The 14,756-nt window shown below is 40.7% G+C and overlaps 2 protein-coding genes across 2 annotated transcripts in view; one reads left to right on the top strand and one right to left on the bottom strand.

The window, feature by feature from the left end:
* Nucleotides 1-4,990: 4,990 nt before the first annotated feature.
* Nucleotides 4,991-10,174, bottom strand: SERP1 (stress associated endoplasmic reticulum protein 1). Its single transcript, XM_009201522.3, has 3 exons — nucleotides 9,037-10,174; nucleotides 8,695-8,770; nucleotides 4,991-7,485 (listed from the first exon to the last, which is right to left on the bottom strand). Exons 1-3 carry the CDS (start codon nucleotides 9,118-9,120, stop codon nucleotides 7,445-7,447), a joined length of 201 nt encoding a protein of 66 aa, XP_009199786.1. The 5' UTR covers nucleotides 9,121-10,174; the 3' UTR covers nucleotides 4,991-7,444.
* The window catches only part of EIF2A (eukaryotic translation initiation factor 2A), a 34,002-nt gene continuing 28,939 nt past the window's right edge, over nucleotides 9,694-14,756 (top strand). The window contains exon 1 of the mRNA XM_003894955.5: nucleotides 9,694-9,830. Coding sequence (XP_003895004.2) covers nucleotides 9,803-9,830 — 28 coding nt within the window. The 5' untranslated portion in view covers nucleotides 9,694-9,802. The remainder of the gene's footprint in view (nucleotides 9,831-14,756) is intronic.

Below are 14,756 nucleotides of genomic sequence, written 5' to 3'. Positions count from 1 at the left end.
GAGCAATCCTCCCACCTCAGCTCCCAAAGTGCTGGGATCAAAAGCATAAGCCACCACATCCAGTCCAAATTCCATATATTTTCTCTAAACATTTTTCTGTTTTCTTTTAATGGGAATTCAACTTTTCAAGGACAAGTTTTAAGAGCCTATATATTTGCCAAGTGCCTTTTTCATGTCCAGGGTGGCATTACCTGTAGGTACAGTCACCGCACTTCCTAGTTATGGCAATTTTGATGTAAGGTAATAAAAGGGGTGCCATGGGAGCATCTGAAGCAGAGCTAACTAGTGTGGAAGAGTAATCTTTGAGACCAATATGTTCTCAACCTGCTACGTGCAAAACGTTTTTTAGCGGAAGCTAAATAGCAAAATATGATGCACAGTCGTATAAATTTTGAGAAGCCATTTGGAAGGCAAAACTTTGGAAAGGTAAAAGTATAATTTGAGATCTAAAACTAGCTAGTGATCCTAGGATGGTAGGTGACTTTCAGCCAAGCCAAATATCAATATGAAGGCTATGATTTCTTTTTGTTTTCAGTGAGGAAGGTCCTTCAACCTATCAAAGCTCTATTGGTTTTGCAGCTCACAAAGTCAGTGGTATCTTATTTGCATAGAGTATTTCTAATTTTTCAAAGTGATTTTACCATCATTGGACTTCACTGTATGAGGCAGGTGGGTGTTTTGTTTTCCTCAAGTGAAATGAATGAAGCTCAAGGAGGTTTTGGGATGCAAGACTATGGAACTAGTTAGCGCCAGAGCTGGAACCAGAACTCAGGGCCCTTTTCAATACTTCTCAAAGTTTTGTTTGCAGATAGATCACCTGAGAATCCTTTGAAAATGCAGATTCTGATTCAGTGGGCCTTTGGTGGGGTGTCGGAGACACTGCATTTCTATCAGGCTTCCAGGTTACTGCTGGTCCCCAAACTACACTCTGAGTAATAGATTAGATCAGGCTGAGTTTTTGTTTTTGTTTGAGTTTTGTTGTTGTTGTTGTTGTTTTGTTTTTGACAGGTTCTGGCTCCATTGCCCAGGCTGGAGTGTAGTGGTGTGATCTCAGCTCATTGCAATCTCTGCCTCCAGGGCTCAAGCAATCCTCCCATCTCAGCCTCCTGAGTAGCTGGGACCACAGGCACATGCTACCAAGCCCAGCTAATTTTTGTATTTTTTGTAGAGACAGGGTTTCACCATATTGCCCAGGCTAGTCTTGAACTCCTGAGCTCAAGCAACCCGCCTGCCTTGGCCTCCCCAAGTGCTGGGAGTATAGGCTTGAGCCACCGCGGCTGGACAAAACCAGGCTGAGTATTAAACTCTGCTGGGTCAGCTTTCCCTGTGTATGTTTGGCAACATAGATGAATTTTATTGGGATGTTTACAAAAAGAAAGGAATCTGGCCTTGAAAAACATCTTTATACTATTCTCAAGCAAGAACAAATGACTTTCCGGGTGTTGTTCACTGTCTGTGGTACCTTTCTTCTCCACTTCATCCACGAGTAATTGACAGGCAGATTGTGCACTAGTAACTAGGGCTGGAGCTAGGCAGAAACATGCTTGGACACTCCCACTGTAAAATCGACTTTATGATTTAGGCTTTATCTGCAATTACAATCTATCTCAATCCCAGATGCATTTGTGCTTTGGGATCTGCAGTTGTGCGTTTATTGGTGCTGCACATGTCAAACAGAAAACAAAGTCGCAGCGTCTTGGTGGTTTACCCTGGTCTCATGGGTGCCAGAAGCTAAATGTGCTGTGACTAGGGTGCTTTGTGTGGCTCCATGGATGACTTTGCCCAATGTGAGACTTGGTTTGGCAAACACACCACATCCTACATGATAGTCAAAATGGTGTGGACTTACTGTGGGGAATTCCTTTGTGAGGAGAACAAGCTGTCTCTACTCAGGGGCTGGATTTGGTTTGGAGTATACTCGCCTGGTTTGCATGGGTCTGGCACAGAGAAGGGTGCACTGGTGTGGTGTCCTTGTACCGTCCTATACCCTACGATGGGGCTGGGACAGAGGGCAGCTGACAGCCCACAAGCACCTGCTCTAACAGCAAGCATGGCTGTTTGACCCTTTCCTTCTAACCGGACTGACCAGTGTGGTAATGTGTCAACTTTCTTTGATAAAGTGCTTTTTTGTTTTCTCAATGACACATTATGAACCGTTCTCAAATATGACTGTTTAAGTACTTCCAAATATCAAGCCTATCCTGGAGGAGTTTGTTTAAAGGGTAAAGAAACTGAATTCTGGTGTTGAGCCTAGTCATTAACCAGAAGTGACCAGGCTTGGAAGTAGTTGGGATGACTGTTATACCAGGGTTAGAGGATTTTACAAAAAGACCTGCTTCTTAAAGATTATCCTGATATAAGGCATTCATCCATCTTTTTCACTCTATCACTCAACTAATATGTTGAACTCCCACTATATGTGTAAAGCTCTGTACTAGCCAAGGGAGTGATGGCAGTAAATGAAGAAATAAAGATATGGCCTTTGTCCTTGAGTATTCCATGTCTGAGAAACTAAGAAACACACATAATAAACATGTAAACATAATAAATGCTAACTGGTCCAGAGCTGTACGTCCCAAAGAGAGTCATCCTGAATCCCATGGCAAGAGAAAGTTTTACAGGAGAGGTGAAATTAAAGCTGGAAAGGGTAGGTAGTATTTTAATGCAGGAAAAGTGGGCAAAACCATCTAAAGTACAAGGTATCTGCAAAATCAGGGCTAGAACAGTTCTATGGAGGGAAGCTGTGGAGGACAAGGCTGAAACGTAGGTTGTGAAGCCTCCTGAAAACCAAGGCAAAAAGAGTTATTTCTTCCCAATGGCAGTGGGAAGCCATCTGAGGTTAACAAATCTTCAGATTTTATCACCATGGAGAACTCAGAGTTTCGTTAGATTAATATATAATCTTCAAAGGTAAAATGAGACATTACATTCTTAATATAAAAGTGTTTTAAATTGCTAAAAAAAAAAAAAAAGAGGAGACATGCTTAAAGCATAATTCCTTGGCATTCAACATACTAAGTGCCAATTTCATCATTACAAACCCAGTTTTCTAATCCTTGCTCTGTCATTGCTTTATTGGTGTTAGGAAGGACAGTATCTCTAGGCCATATGTCCTCAAATGTAAAATAAAAGGGCCAATCAAGATCATTTCTAAAGCTCCTGAATCAATTATTTCAGTTCAAAATAAATTATTCTCATTCTCCTGTTTGGCAGGCTTTCTCCACAACACACTGTGTTAGAAAATAAAAATTTGTTATTAGTCCATGTAATGATACTGTAATCAGTTTTAATAAATACACAGATTTGTTCTATCTGCATTGCAAAATAGAAATATGCACACTGGAAAATATTCATTAAACCCTTTGATACAAAAAGTATCTCTGGAGAGCACATTGCTTCATTTTTCGGACTACTGGACTGCCTATTAAAAATTTTTATTTTGGCCAAGGTGCGGTGCCTCTTGCCAGTCTTCTCAGCACTTTGGGAGGCTGAGACAGGAGGATCACTTGAGCCCAGGAGTTTAACAGCAGCCTGGGCAACATAGAGAGACCCCACCTCTATTTTTTAAAAAATTAAAGACAAAATAATTTTAGACTTTTCGACATCACAGATGAAAAATGTTTTATTTTTTATTTTTTAGACGGAGTTTCTGCTCTTGTTGCCCAGGCTGGAGAGCAATGGTGCGATCTTGGCTCACTGCAACCTCCGCCTCCCAGGTTCAAGTGATTCTCCTGCCTCAGCCTCCCAAGTAGCTGGGATCACAGGCATGTGCCATCACAGTCGGCTAATTTTGTATTTTTAGTAGAGATGGGGTTTCGCCATGTTGGCCAGGCTGGTCTCGAACTCCTGACTTCAGGTGATCCATCTGCCTCGGCTTCCCAAAGCGCTGGGATTACAGGAGTGAGCCACCGCGCCCGGCCCAGATGAAAACTCATTCAACAAAACTCTAGCAAAATAATTTTTAAAAATGTAACCTTGAATGTATCACAGTGGTAACATTACTGACCCTTGCATTTTTGTGCTGTAGAGGGAGCACCAAAAGTAAATTTGTCACTAATTTTTTTTTTTAATGCACCCATAAAAGGACGGATTCCTTTTTCCTTCTTTGAATTGGCAATTTTAAAAAAATTAAAGAACTTCTGTGAAAGCAGAAGCAAAGAGCTCGTGAAAACAGAAGTGTTCTAAGTGCAAGTTTTGCAATCATTCCTATTACCATAGGGTATAAGAAACTTTGGTTCGTTTCTGCTCTCCCCCAATTAGCTCTGTGATGAAAAAAAACAAAAAACTTTATCTGGTTTTACTTGTCCTTTGAAATACTTACTACGATTGTGGTTATGCTTTCGTTTTATGTCTGTTCCTTCTCTACTGCTCTGAAAGATATTTCAGTGTCAGGACTATGTATTCACAGTTCCATACCTGGCATGTAAGTTATTCATTGACTAAAATGCATGTTTTTGTTAATCTGTGAATTGAAGCAGTTGGATTAAATTTTCCATGTCCCTTCTATGTTTCTGTGATACATTTTAATTTACTTTGAATTACCTAAGCCTAGGCAGTTAATTTTTTCCCTTAATTTGTAGCCTTTTATTGCTCATTAATCCTCTTTCTAAATAAGGACATGTGTCCTAATTCAATTTGAAAATAAAGTAGTACAAGTAGCTAGCGTGGTACTAAGTTTAGACAGGAAATGCTTCTCTGAGGGAGTGCCACAGAGTTTGCTGTTGCAGCCAACCAACTCCTACCTCTTGAAGTTAGGGTTTGCATCTAAAAAATAAATTTAAAAACTAAAAAGCCAGGTAAAGGCAAATCAAACTTAAAAACAATTTCGAAACGGAGAATCTGGTGTTCTAGGTTTTACAGATAATAAAGCACAGTAAAGTTTTGTCGGTGAACCTGCTATTGAGCCCAGGAACATAATCCAGCTCTACATGGTCGTCCTTTGTACCAACAGACTCCAGTAACTTCAGTGAGAAGAGTCATGGCCCTGCAGTTGACTATCCACATTTCTTTAATGTAAGTCAAAGCCCATTACAATGCATCCTGTTACAATGGAAATCTTATTTTTGGAAGTCCACTTATTATTTTGAGCAATATTATATACAACCCAACAGATAAACAGATACAATAATTGACAACTTGTTGAAATGTTAGCGCTAAACCACAAAGAGTAACTGAGTAATGCTGTGCTCAACATTAGATGATCTATAAAATTCAACTGGCAAAGGGAGATCAAAGAATTGTGCTTTATCTTGAGCTTGAATTGGATGACAAGGAGATTAGGAAATCCTAAGTGGAAAAATATTCAAATCATTGTGCTTTCTATATATTTTTCTTACTACCTATTTCCAGTTATAAATCTTACATCTGTGCCTCTGCATACCATTTCTTTTAAGTACAATACTAAACATTCTTTAAAATCATTTTCTACTAACTACAAAAGGTACACTCAGATAACTGTAAAAGCATCTGCTTTTAGAAGAAAAGCATCAAATATTCAGGGAACTTTATTTTTAAAGAATAAATCAAATAAGACACAGCTTTCGTTTACCCAAACATGCATAATCTGACCTAAATATAAAATGCACTTAATTGGTAAATTACACATGAAATACAAAGGGAACGCAATTTTACATATGTAAAATGATTGCCAGCTATAGCAATTTAACAGTCAAATTTATCAGAACATTGTACATTAAAAAACAAAAACAACTTAAAGCCAATTATGTATAGTAAACCAAGGAAAATTCTGATATGGAATGGTTTGACTCAAAGCAAAGAATAAGGCACCTGCTATGAATTTAGCGCAACCATAAAACAGAATTAGTTAACCAAGATACTTGTTTCAAAAAGGGAAACAAGTACAGAAATTGATAACTGGGTGAGAAAGGCAAGTAACAATTTAGTTAAAAACCTGCTGGCCCAAGGTCAGTTGATTAATTTCTTATTCCAGAATAGTTAAGTTCCTGAAAGTCCTTAACCACTCCGCTCCCTTACTGCTCTCCACGTTTGAGGGTATCAGAAGCCCTCTATGAGGTTCACACTGTGTATAGACTAGGTAGCAGATTTCCCTTCTGTTCCTCTTAAAACAGCTTATTTTAAAAGAAATATCCTGAGGCAATTAACAAAGCAAACACAAGCAGCTTTCTTTCCAACGCATTAATACATAGACACTGCTCAGGTTTTTATTCACCAAGTTATGGCTAAGTATACAAACAGCCAGTACTTGCAGTTTTCAACAGTACTAGAAAACCCAAAACCTGCCCTATCACCCTCACCCTTACCATTAGTAAAACGTAAATCTGATCAATCATAACCTATAAAATCATATAACAAAGGGAAGACTAAAGACTGATCATTATCAGTAAATCCATTCAATTCCAGATGCCACTTTAGGCTGATGTGTCTAGGACCCTAACGGCATTTCAATCATTAATCTAGAAAAGCATTTCCAAACTAAGGATAACTTTGTAGTTGATGTGCCTTTTTTTGCTATTAAAAGTGCTATTTAACATGCTAAAATAAAATATCTTATGGCACATTGGACTCAACAACATGTTCTAATGAGGCATCCATGTTTAGTAGTATTTTTCCCTAGAATTTTGTTTGGCATAGTAAACCCCTTTGATACATTAAAATAATTCTGGTGAAATCAATGTAACATAATAAATGTAACATAAACAAACCTTCCCTGATTGACTTCACTCCACCACGGCAGCTTTTAATGAAACCACAGTAACTGATTAGGTCAGAAAATGATCAAGTTTTTTCTACGGCATCTTGGGTTACTATACTCACTCATGCAACATCCAAGGTAGTGTAATGGAAACAATATTGGTAAAATAGATGTTGTGGCTACAAGCATCTCCCTTTATATTAGACATTTAGAAGTTTTTAAAAAGTTTTAGATGCTAAAGGTTGTGGCAAAACTAGGCTGTGTAGTTGTTCGATTTATAAGCACCTTATTACAGGACAGTTACATGACCCTATAAGGGAGTGTGCTTTCAGTTCAAGAGTAATAAAGTGCCTAGCTACATAAAAACCACAAGACTTCAAATTGTAATTTAAGCTAACTGCATTTATACATTAGGGTTAACAAAATCTAGACCCTGTCTATGCAGACTTAGACTAATTGTTCATAGTGTTTTAATAACCACATAAAAAAACTTACTCTTAATTGACTGAATAAGTAGGGTCCACTACTGTATCTTAACAATCAAATTTTATTGCTTTATTCATGTGGTGTTTTTTGCAAGGCACTGTGGTATGGACTAGAAAACTTGGAATGACTCATGAAGAAACCTTGGAATGATACATGAAGCATGATAGGAAAGTCATTCTGAGGCAGGATGCTTTACTGAATTGTTTTCAACCAGGGTATCAAACATCAGGAATGAGTTCAAGTTAAAATTCACAGGAGAATGGAAACATCTTAAGGTCAGTCACTTCACATGCCCATCCTGATACTTTGAATAATCTGGAAAATTGCTGTAAAAAGAAAGAGCAAATATTAAAATAAGCTTTGAATAAAACAGGTCCAGTGACTAACAAATATTAATTAAGGTAGCTGAAGAATCCAAAGGTACTCTTACATTTGCAAATGGTACATAACTTCATTATAATAAGTGACGACAGGCCTATTTGAACAAATAAAACAATGAAATGTCCCTGAGTTATTTTTTTTAATCTTAGCTTCGCTGAATTTTATGTCTAAGTATTACCAAGAGAACTTCCAGATAAGTAATCATTTTACAAAGAACTTAAAGCACCAAAGCAAACAGGTTTTTCCAGCATAGAATTATTTTGGTTTATCCCTAAATAATTAAGCATCCTTTTAAGGCCTGGCCTATAACACAAGCATGTTTCCTCATTCTCACAAAGCTGAAATTCAATAATCTTCGGGTTATATAAACTGCTTGGCTCTCAGCCATTTATCAGGAAAGTTTCCAATTGGTAAGTGCAAAAGAAAGGCAAAGTGAAACGTTAAACAGAAATCTCAGTAACTTTAGAAAGTGGAAAACCAACATCTACTTCAATATTAACAGCTTGCATATTAAGATGATAAACGAAGAGAGGAAAGACCTTTTTTTTGTAATCTATTTGCAAAGGCAAGTGTCTGTTACTCTGACAGCAGGCTGCCCTGACAATTTTTTTTAAACCATATGTCAAACGTTTCTTTTATTAACCTAAAAACATTTGACTCACATTAAAATGCCAATCAGGTACATTTCCTCTACAGTGAATCAATTCTTTGCACAAGCTTTACTTCATAAAATATACTCAATTTTGACATTAAGATATTAAATTCTGGTATATGTTAAATCAAGTGCTAACATCTGTATGTACATATTTATAAGTTCCTTTGCAAAGGCTGATAATGAAGTTAAAAAACATTCTAAATTATCATTCCGTTAGGTTTTGTCCGGTCGTACATTTATTCCAACTCGATCATTACCAAGACTTGACCTCCTTTCTGATCTCCTGTGAGTACAAATTAAGCTAGGAGAAGTTTCTGGAGCACTACCCTCTGTGCATATGTGGAACAAGTAATTTGGTTCAGATGAAACAGAATTATGTGGAGTCCTCGGCAGGTGGGTTGAGAAGTACGCAGGTAGGACTCACTACTGACCGGTCACCACGTCATCCCAAACCCTTTCAACCCAAGACTCTACTGATGGGAGCCCGCAAGACACTTACCAGAGCCACAGACAACAAAAATGAAGAGAGCCAATAACCAGGGTCCTACAGACGCCTTCTCTTCGGGGGCATTTCTCTGCAAAAGCGAAAATCCACCATTTCAGATGCAGACAAACCACTCGGACCCCAGGCTCCCACAGCCCCGATGGCCGGTCCCCTCACCCACAGGTCTCCCCTTCGGTTCCCGAGCCCCTACAGTCTGGCGGCTCGCAGACTCGGGCCCCTACCCCTCCACAGCACAGCCCACAGTCGGCCGGATCCGGGAGAAAACGCGACGCGGCCCCAGGGACCCCGACTGTGCCCCGGCTGCGGAACGCAGAAGGGCGCCCGCTCTTTCCTTACCGAGGTCTTGGCGACGTTGCCGCGCTGGGTGATGTTCTTGCTGTGCTTCTCGTTGGCCATACGGATCCTCTGCTTGGCGACCATCTTCGCGGCGCCACCACCTGCCCCGGCCACCCCTCGGACTCGCTCGCTCGCCTGCCTCCTCTCGAGCCGCTGCGAGGCTCGGCTCGTGGTGCCCGCGCCGCCGGAGCGCCGAGGTTCTCAAGCCAGGCGCTGGCTACGGCCGCTGGGCCTGGGCGCGGCAAGCGCGGGGACTGAGCACAAGCCGGGCGCCGGTCGCCGACTGACTGGCCAAGCCTGGTGGGTGCGCGGGAGGAAGATAACTGGCCGCCGGGTGGTTCTCGCACCGCAGTCGCCGCCGCTTTGGCCGCCGCCGGGAGCGCGGAGTGAAAGAGGAAGGAAACGCAACGCAACAACGGGAATGTGCAGCCCGCCGCCTCGATCTACTTTGGGTTCGGCTGCCAACGTCAGCACTAGGTGGGCTCCGCCCCGCGGAAGTGCGCGCCCCTCCTGCTAGAGAAGGAGGGCGAAAGCAGGCGCACCCGCCCCAGTCCAGCCCTCCCAAGCTCGGTCAAGCGTCGCCCCAGATCTGTGCTTGCGCGTTCGGGCGCCTTTTTCGCGTCACTCCGCAACCGGAAGTGAATTGGCCCCGAGGCTGATGGCTCCGGAAACACCAGCTCGCTGTTTCCACGCAGGAGGAGACGTGTAGGGGCCGGGTTCGGCCCTCGTGAACTCTCACCCGAGCGGTTTCTCTTTCCGGGACAACATGGCGCCGTCCACGCCGCTCTTGACAGGTGAGTTCTGAAGAAGCAAGGGACTCTTTCTTCAGACTTTTCTTATTTTTGTCTTTGAGAACTACCCGAGGAGCCCGAAAAGTCTGATCTGCCTTTTCTTGTGGCTTGCGGAAAGGCCAGACTATCTCTTGGCTTTCTTGATATAGCGTGGCAGTCGGAAGTGAAGTCTCCGCCTCTGGGCTTTCGTATTCCCCCTCCCTTTCACTGATCCATCATTCTTGCCTGCGGATTCATCTTCTACAGGAATAGAAGAAGGGGGAGAAAAACAGAATGTGCTAGTTGAATTTGTGACACCTGGGTCTGCAATACTGGTGTTACACAGGCCTTTGTGAAGTCATTTAGCTCTACAGTAAGGACAAAGACAGAGTTAGTCCACTAGAATGACCACGCACATTAAATACACCTGGACTTAAGTAATTCCAAATTCTGGCCTGCCTTCCTTAATGAGGTTTGTAGGACTGAATAGGGAGAGTGGAGCTGTAATGCAGATTTCAAATGAAGGTGGGGTTGGAAGAGGATATAGCAGTGAGCATGATAGAGATATTCTAGCAACATTTTATTTTGAAATGGTTATGAGCATATTAAAAGTAGAACATTAGAGGACTTTTGAAATTTTGAAGCTGAAGACAGAGTGTGTAGTGTTGAAGAAGATAATAAACTTAGATTGGACAATGCTGGGGAAGTTGCTTTACTAGGTTGTGGCTAGGAGTATTTGCATGTGAGTATTATGTAAGGGAAAGAATTGGGAAGGAAAAGAAGGCTTTGGTTAAGTTCTGGTAACTATATAGAAGGAAAAAAGTCATTAAGAGAAACGTCTGCATTTGAGGAGGAAGGCTATTTCCTCCCTTTTCCCCCATCCCCTGAAAGGAACCTTAAGGGCCGGGCGCAGTGGCTCACGCCTGTAATCCCAGCACTTTGGGAGGTGGAGGTGGGCAGATCACGAGGTCAGGAGATCGAGACCACCCTCGCTAACATGGTGAAACCCCGTCTCTACTAAAAATACAAAAAAAATTAGCCGGACGTGGTGGCGGGCGCTTGTAATCCCAGCTACTTGGGAGGCTGAGGCAGGAGAATTGCTTGAACCCGGGAGGCGGAGGTTGCAATGAGCGGAAATCGCGCCACTGCATTCCAGCCTGGGCGACAGAGCGAGACTGTCTCAAAAAAAAAAAAAAAAAGAAAGAAAGAAACCTTAAAACATTTTTGCACTTTTTGCCAGTCTACGTTTCTATTTCTACATTTTAAAATCTTTATTATTAAGCACCATGCCCACTGATAGTCTGTCTTCTACAGTTTAGTCATCATTTATCAAACGCTGGCTATAATGTGCTAGGTAATATGCTAGGCAGAGACTGTTGGGCAAAGTTACATAATAAATTTTTTTTAGGTTCGTAAAAGTAGCTTGTTATTCACAATTTTTAATACTAAATTCTTATTTGAACTCTAATGAAAAAAATACGACATTTAAAAATCTGATAAATAACCTCTCCTTTAAAAATGCCTACAGTAGTTAGTTCCTCACTGCTTACAGGGTAAATTCCATCCCACGTAGCATAGGGTATGTAACCATTTATAATCCTTGAATTGCTCTTGAGACTCATTTATTTCCTTGCTATCCCATCCTATTTTGTACTCCATCAATACTGAACTGCTTGTGAGTACCTTTGAACAACCTGTTTCTTCAGTCTAGTACTATCCTATGCCTCTAGTTGATTTGGCAAACTCTTTATCATCTGTTGAAATTAAAATTCATTTTAGATATCATTGCTCTGTGAAGCCTTTCCTCACGCTACCCAGATAGAGTCAGTCACTTCCTGGGCTATTTTTGTACCTTAAGTATATTTGAAATTTTGTTTCACTTACTAAGTAGGATAATTAGACATTCACTTGCCTTTCTCCCCTGCTAGACTGTGAGTCCTTCAATGTCAGGGACAGGGTCTTATTCATATCTGTCTTCTCAGTACTAGTGCAGTGCCTGGTAGACAATAGATATTCTAAATCAGGGGTCCCCAACCCCCCGGGGCCAGATTGGTACCGGGCGAACATTACCACTTGAGCTCCCCCTCCTGTCGGATCAGTGGGGGCATTAGAGCCTCATAAGAGCGCAAACCGTATTGTGAACTGTGCATACAAGAGATCTAGGTTAGATTTATCTGTTTAGACTATCCTTCTAAATGAAGGATAGCCACTTTATAGTAAATTAACCAAGGATGACAATTGTCTTACAGTGTTTAAAATGAGGGAATTTGTAAGAGCTTAAATGTTGTCTGTTCAGTGTACTCTTCGTATTCTCATATTCTTAGAGGCCCAGAGAGATTAAGTGGTCAGATTCACACTGCAGATTGGCAGGATTAGGATCATACTTATTCAGATTGCTCAACTCTGTGGTCCATTTTTCTTTCACTAGAACAAACTGTTTAATCTTTTAAGCATTTTCAATGTACATATTTCATTCAACAGTAGATTATTTTACTTCCAAGATCTTTTGTTAAATTTAGACTCATGGGATTTTAGAGCTATGAATAGCTTGCAGATTAGCCAGTAAATTTTGTTAACCCCAACTCTTAATTGGGAATGACAAGCCAAAGCAGGTGAAAAAGGAATTTTTTTTTAAACTCATATAACCTAAAAGCCTCACTGCTGCTAGATCCAGATACTCACATGCTTCAGAAATCTGTTTTTCTTTCTTTCTTTCTTTCTTTTTTTTTGAGACAGAGTTTCACTTTTGTTGCCCAGGCTGGAGTGCAATGGCGTGATCTTGGCTCACTGCAACCTCCACCTCCCAAGTTCAAGCGATTCTTGTGCCTCAGCGTCCTGAGTAGCTGGGATTACAGGCATGCACCACAACACCCAGCTAATTTTGTATTTTTGGTAGAGATGGGGTTTCACTGTGTTGGTCAGGTTGGTCTTGGACCCCTGCCCTCAGGTAATCCACCGGCCTCTGCCTCCCAAAGTGCTGGGATTACAGGCGTGAGCCACCACGCCCGTCCAGAAATCTGTTTTTCTTCATCTCTAGGCTCTTGCTTTCCTCCAGATTAAATTCATCTTTAAACTGACATTCAACCAAACACCCAGCTCCAAAGGAAAGAACACATTTTTGCCAGTAGTCTCAGCAAAAATCTCAAGGCTAACTGCCTTTGACTTTGCTTGGCTCATCTTTGTATCAGTCAACTTTTAATCATGTAGTCAGGACTAAATTATATTCTCACTCCTGGATACTCCTCAAAAGAAAATGAGAGCTTCCTAAAGAAGAGGAGCTGGGTGCTAGGCACATAAAACAGCAATGTCCATTATATGAAATTCACATTGTCTAATCTGCTTGACCGGTTGAAATCACAGAGATAATTTGTTCAAAATTGAGTCATTTTCCTAAACTAATACATAGTTCAGTGAATGTAAGAGTTGGGAAAAGTATCATATTTTAAAGATGACTACACACCTGCCATAGGATCCTTGTTTATTGAAGCCCTGTGTTTTTCTCTCTCTAACGCAGGCCTAGAGCAATAAATAGTATATGAGTGTCTAAAAAGGCTAGTAAGCTTTGAAAAGATTATGTAGATGTTTAATGTATTTCACACAGCTACTGTGTGAATCTCTGGCGTTTATTTGTTGTTTTAATGAAAAGAACTGCTTGCATTGTAGATTTTTCTTTCTGCTAGAACATATTGCCGATCCCATTTGATTGAAGAGGGAAATCTCTGAAAATGGGGAATCACACAAACTCAGAATACACTATATTGAGCTAACTTCACATCGTATTTAGTTTCACGTTCAGATACTTGTAATTAAAAAGGACTCCTTGTTAGAAAGTTACATGTAGAAAAAAATTGTTTCAGTATTGAAAGGTTTTTTAGTCTATATTTATTTTTGGTTTTATTAGTTATAAAACAGTTTATGTTCTGTTATGGACCTGATTTTGTGTTTTTTCTAATAAACTTTGTATCACAGCTTATCAAGAGTAAATTAATTAAACTGTGTATCCTTTTATTAAAATTTATATGAAACTACAAAGTAATTAAATCTAGCAAGGCATCTTAGAAATACAAAATGTCAGTTTGGGCGAGGTAGCTCACAGCTGTAATCCCAGCACTTTGGAAGGCTGAGGAAGGCAGATTGGATTGCTTGAGCTAAGGAGTTTGGACCAGCCTAGGCAATATAGCAAAACCTCGTCTCTGCAAGAAATACAAAACTTAACATGGCTTGGTGGTGTGTGACATGATCATGGTTCACTGTGGCCTTGACTTCCCAGGTCCAAGGGATCCTCCTGCCTCAGCCACTCAAGTAGCTGGGACTACAGGCATGTGCCACCATGCCCAGCTACTTTTTGTAGAGACAGCATCTCCCTATGTTGCCCAGGCTGGTCTCGAACTCCTGGTTTCAAGCCATCTTCGTGCCTTGGCCTCCCAAAGTGCTGGGATTACAGGTGTGAGCCACCACGCCTGGCCTGAGCCCTATTTTGTTTTCCAGCTTCATCATCCTCTAGCCACATAGGCCTTCTTCCCATCCCCTTGATGCTCTGTCATTTTTCTTTCCATGGGGTTTTTGCACTTGTTACTGTTCTCTTTGTTTGTTAACTGCCATTGATCCTTTACATCTCAGGATACAAAACACTTTAAAGGATGCTTTCCTTAACCTTCCATTTTTAGGTCAAAACTCTCTATTATACCCTCAGTGGTACCATATAGCTTTCCTTTGATGCTCTAAACACAGGTATACAGTTCTGTATATTTGGCTAATTATTTGATTACTGTTTGCAAAGTTCAATGACGTCAGAGACAAGGCTGATTTTCTTTCGTATTATATCGCCAGTGTTCAACATAGGGCCTAGGAAGTAGTTTGTTCATTTTTTTTCTTGCTAAGCATTTGTTGACTAAATGAATCTATTTATTTGGTTCAGCTTTAGAAGCATTTAATTCAACCATTTAAAAA

Source organism: Papio anubis, chromosome 2 (assembly GCF_008728515.1).
Source record: "Papio anubis isolate 15944 chromosome 2, Panubis1.0, whole genome shotgun sequence".
NCBI classification, from domain to species: Eukaryota; Metazoa; Chordata; class Mammalia; order Primates; family Cercopithecidae; genus Papio; species Papio anubis.
The sequence above is the reverse complement of the archived record's forward strand: the minus strand, read 5'-3'. Positions and strand labels throughout refer to the sequence as shown.

What these genes read in the sequence shown, in the direction of transcription:
- SERP1 (XM_009201522.3), bottom strand. Translation starts at nt 9,120, where the DNA reads ATGGTCGCCAAGCAGAGGATCCGTATGGCCAACGAGAAGCACAGCAAG. An exon ending in GCAACGTCGCCAAGACCTCG is followed by an intron (nt 8,771 to 9,036) that starts GTAAGGAAAGAG and finishes TCGCTTTTGCAG; the next exon opens with AGAAATGCCCCCGAAGAGAA. An exon ending in TTTTGTTGTCTGTGGCTCTG is followed by an intron (nt 7,486 to 8,694) that starts GTAAGTGTCTTG and finishes TTCTTTTTACAG; the next exon opens with CAATTTTCCAGATTATTCAA.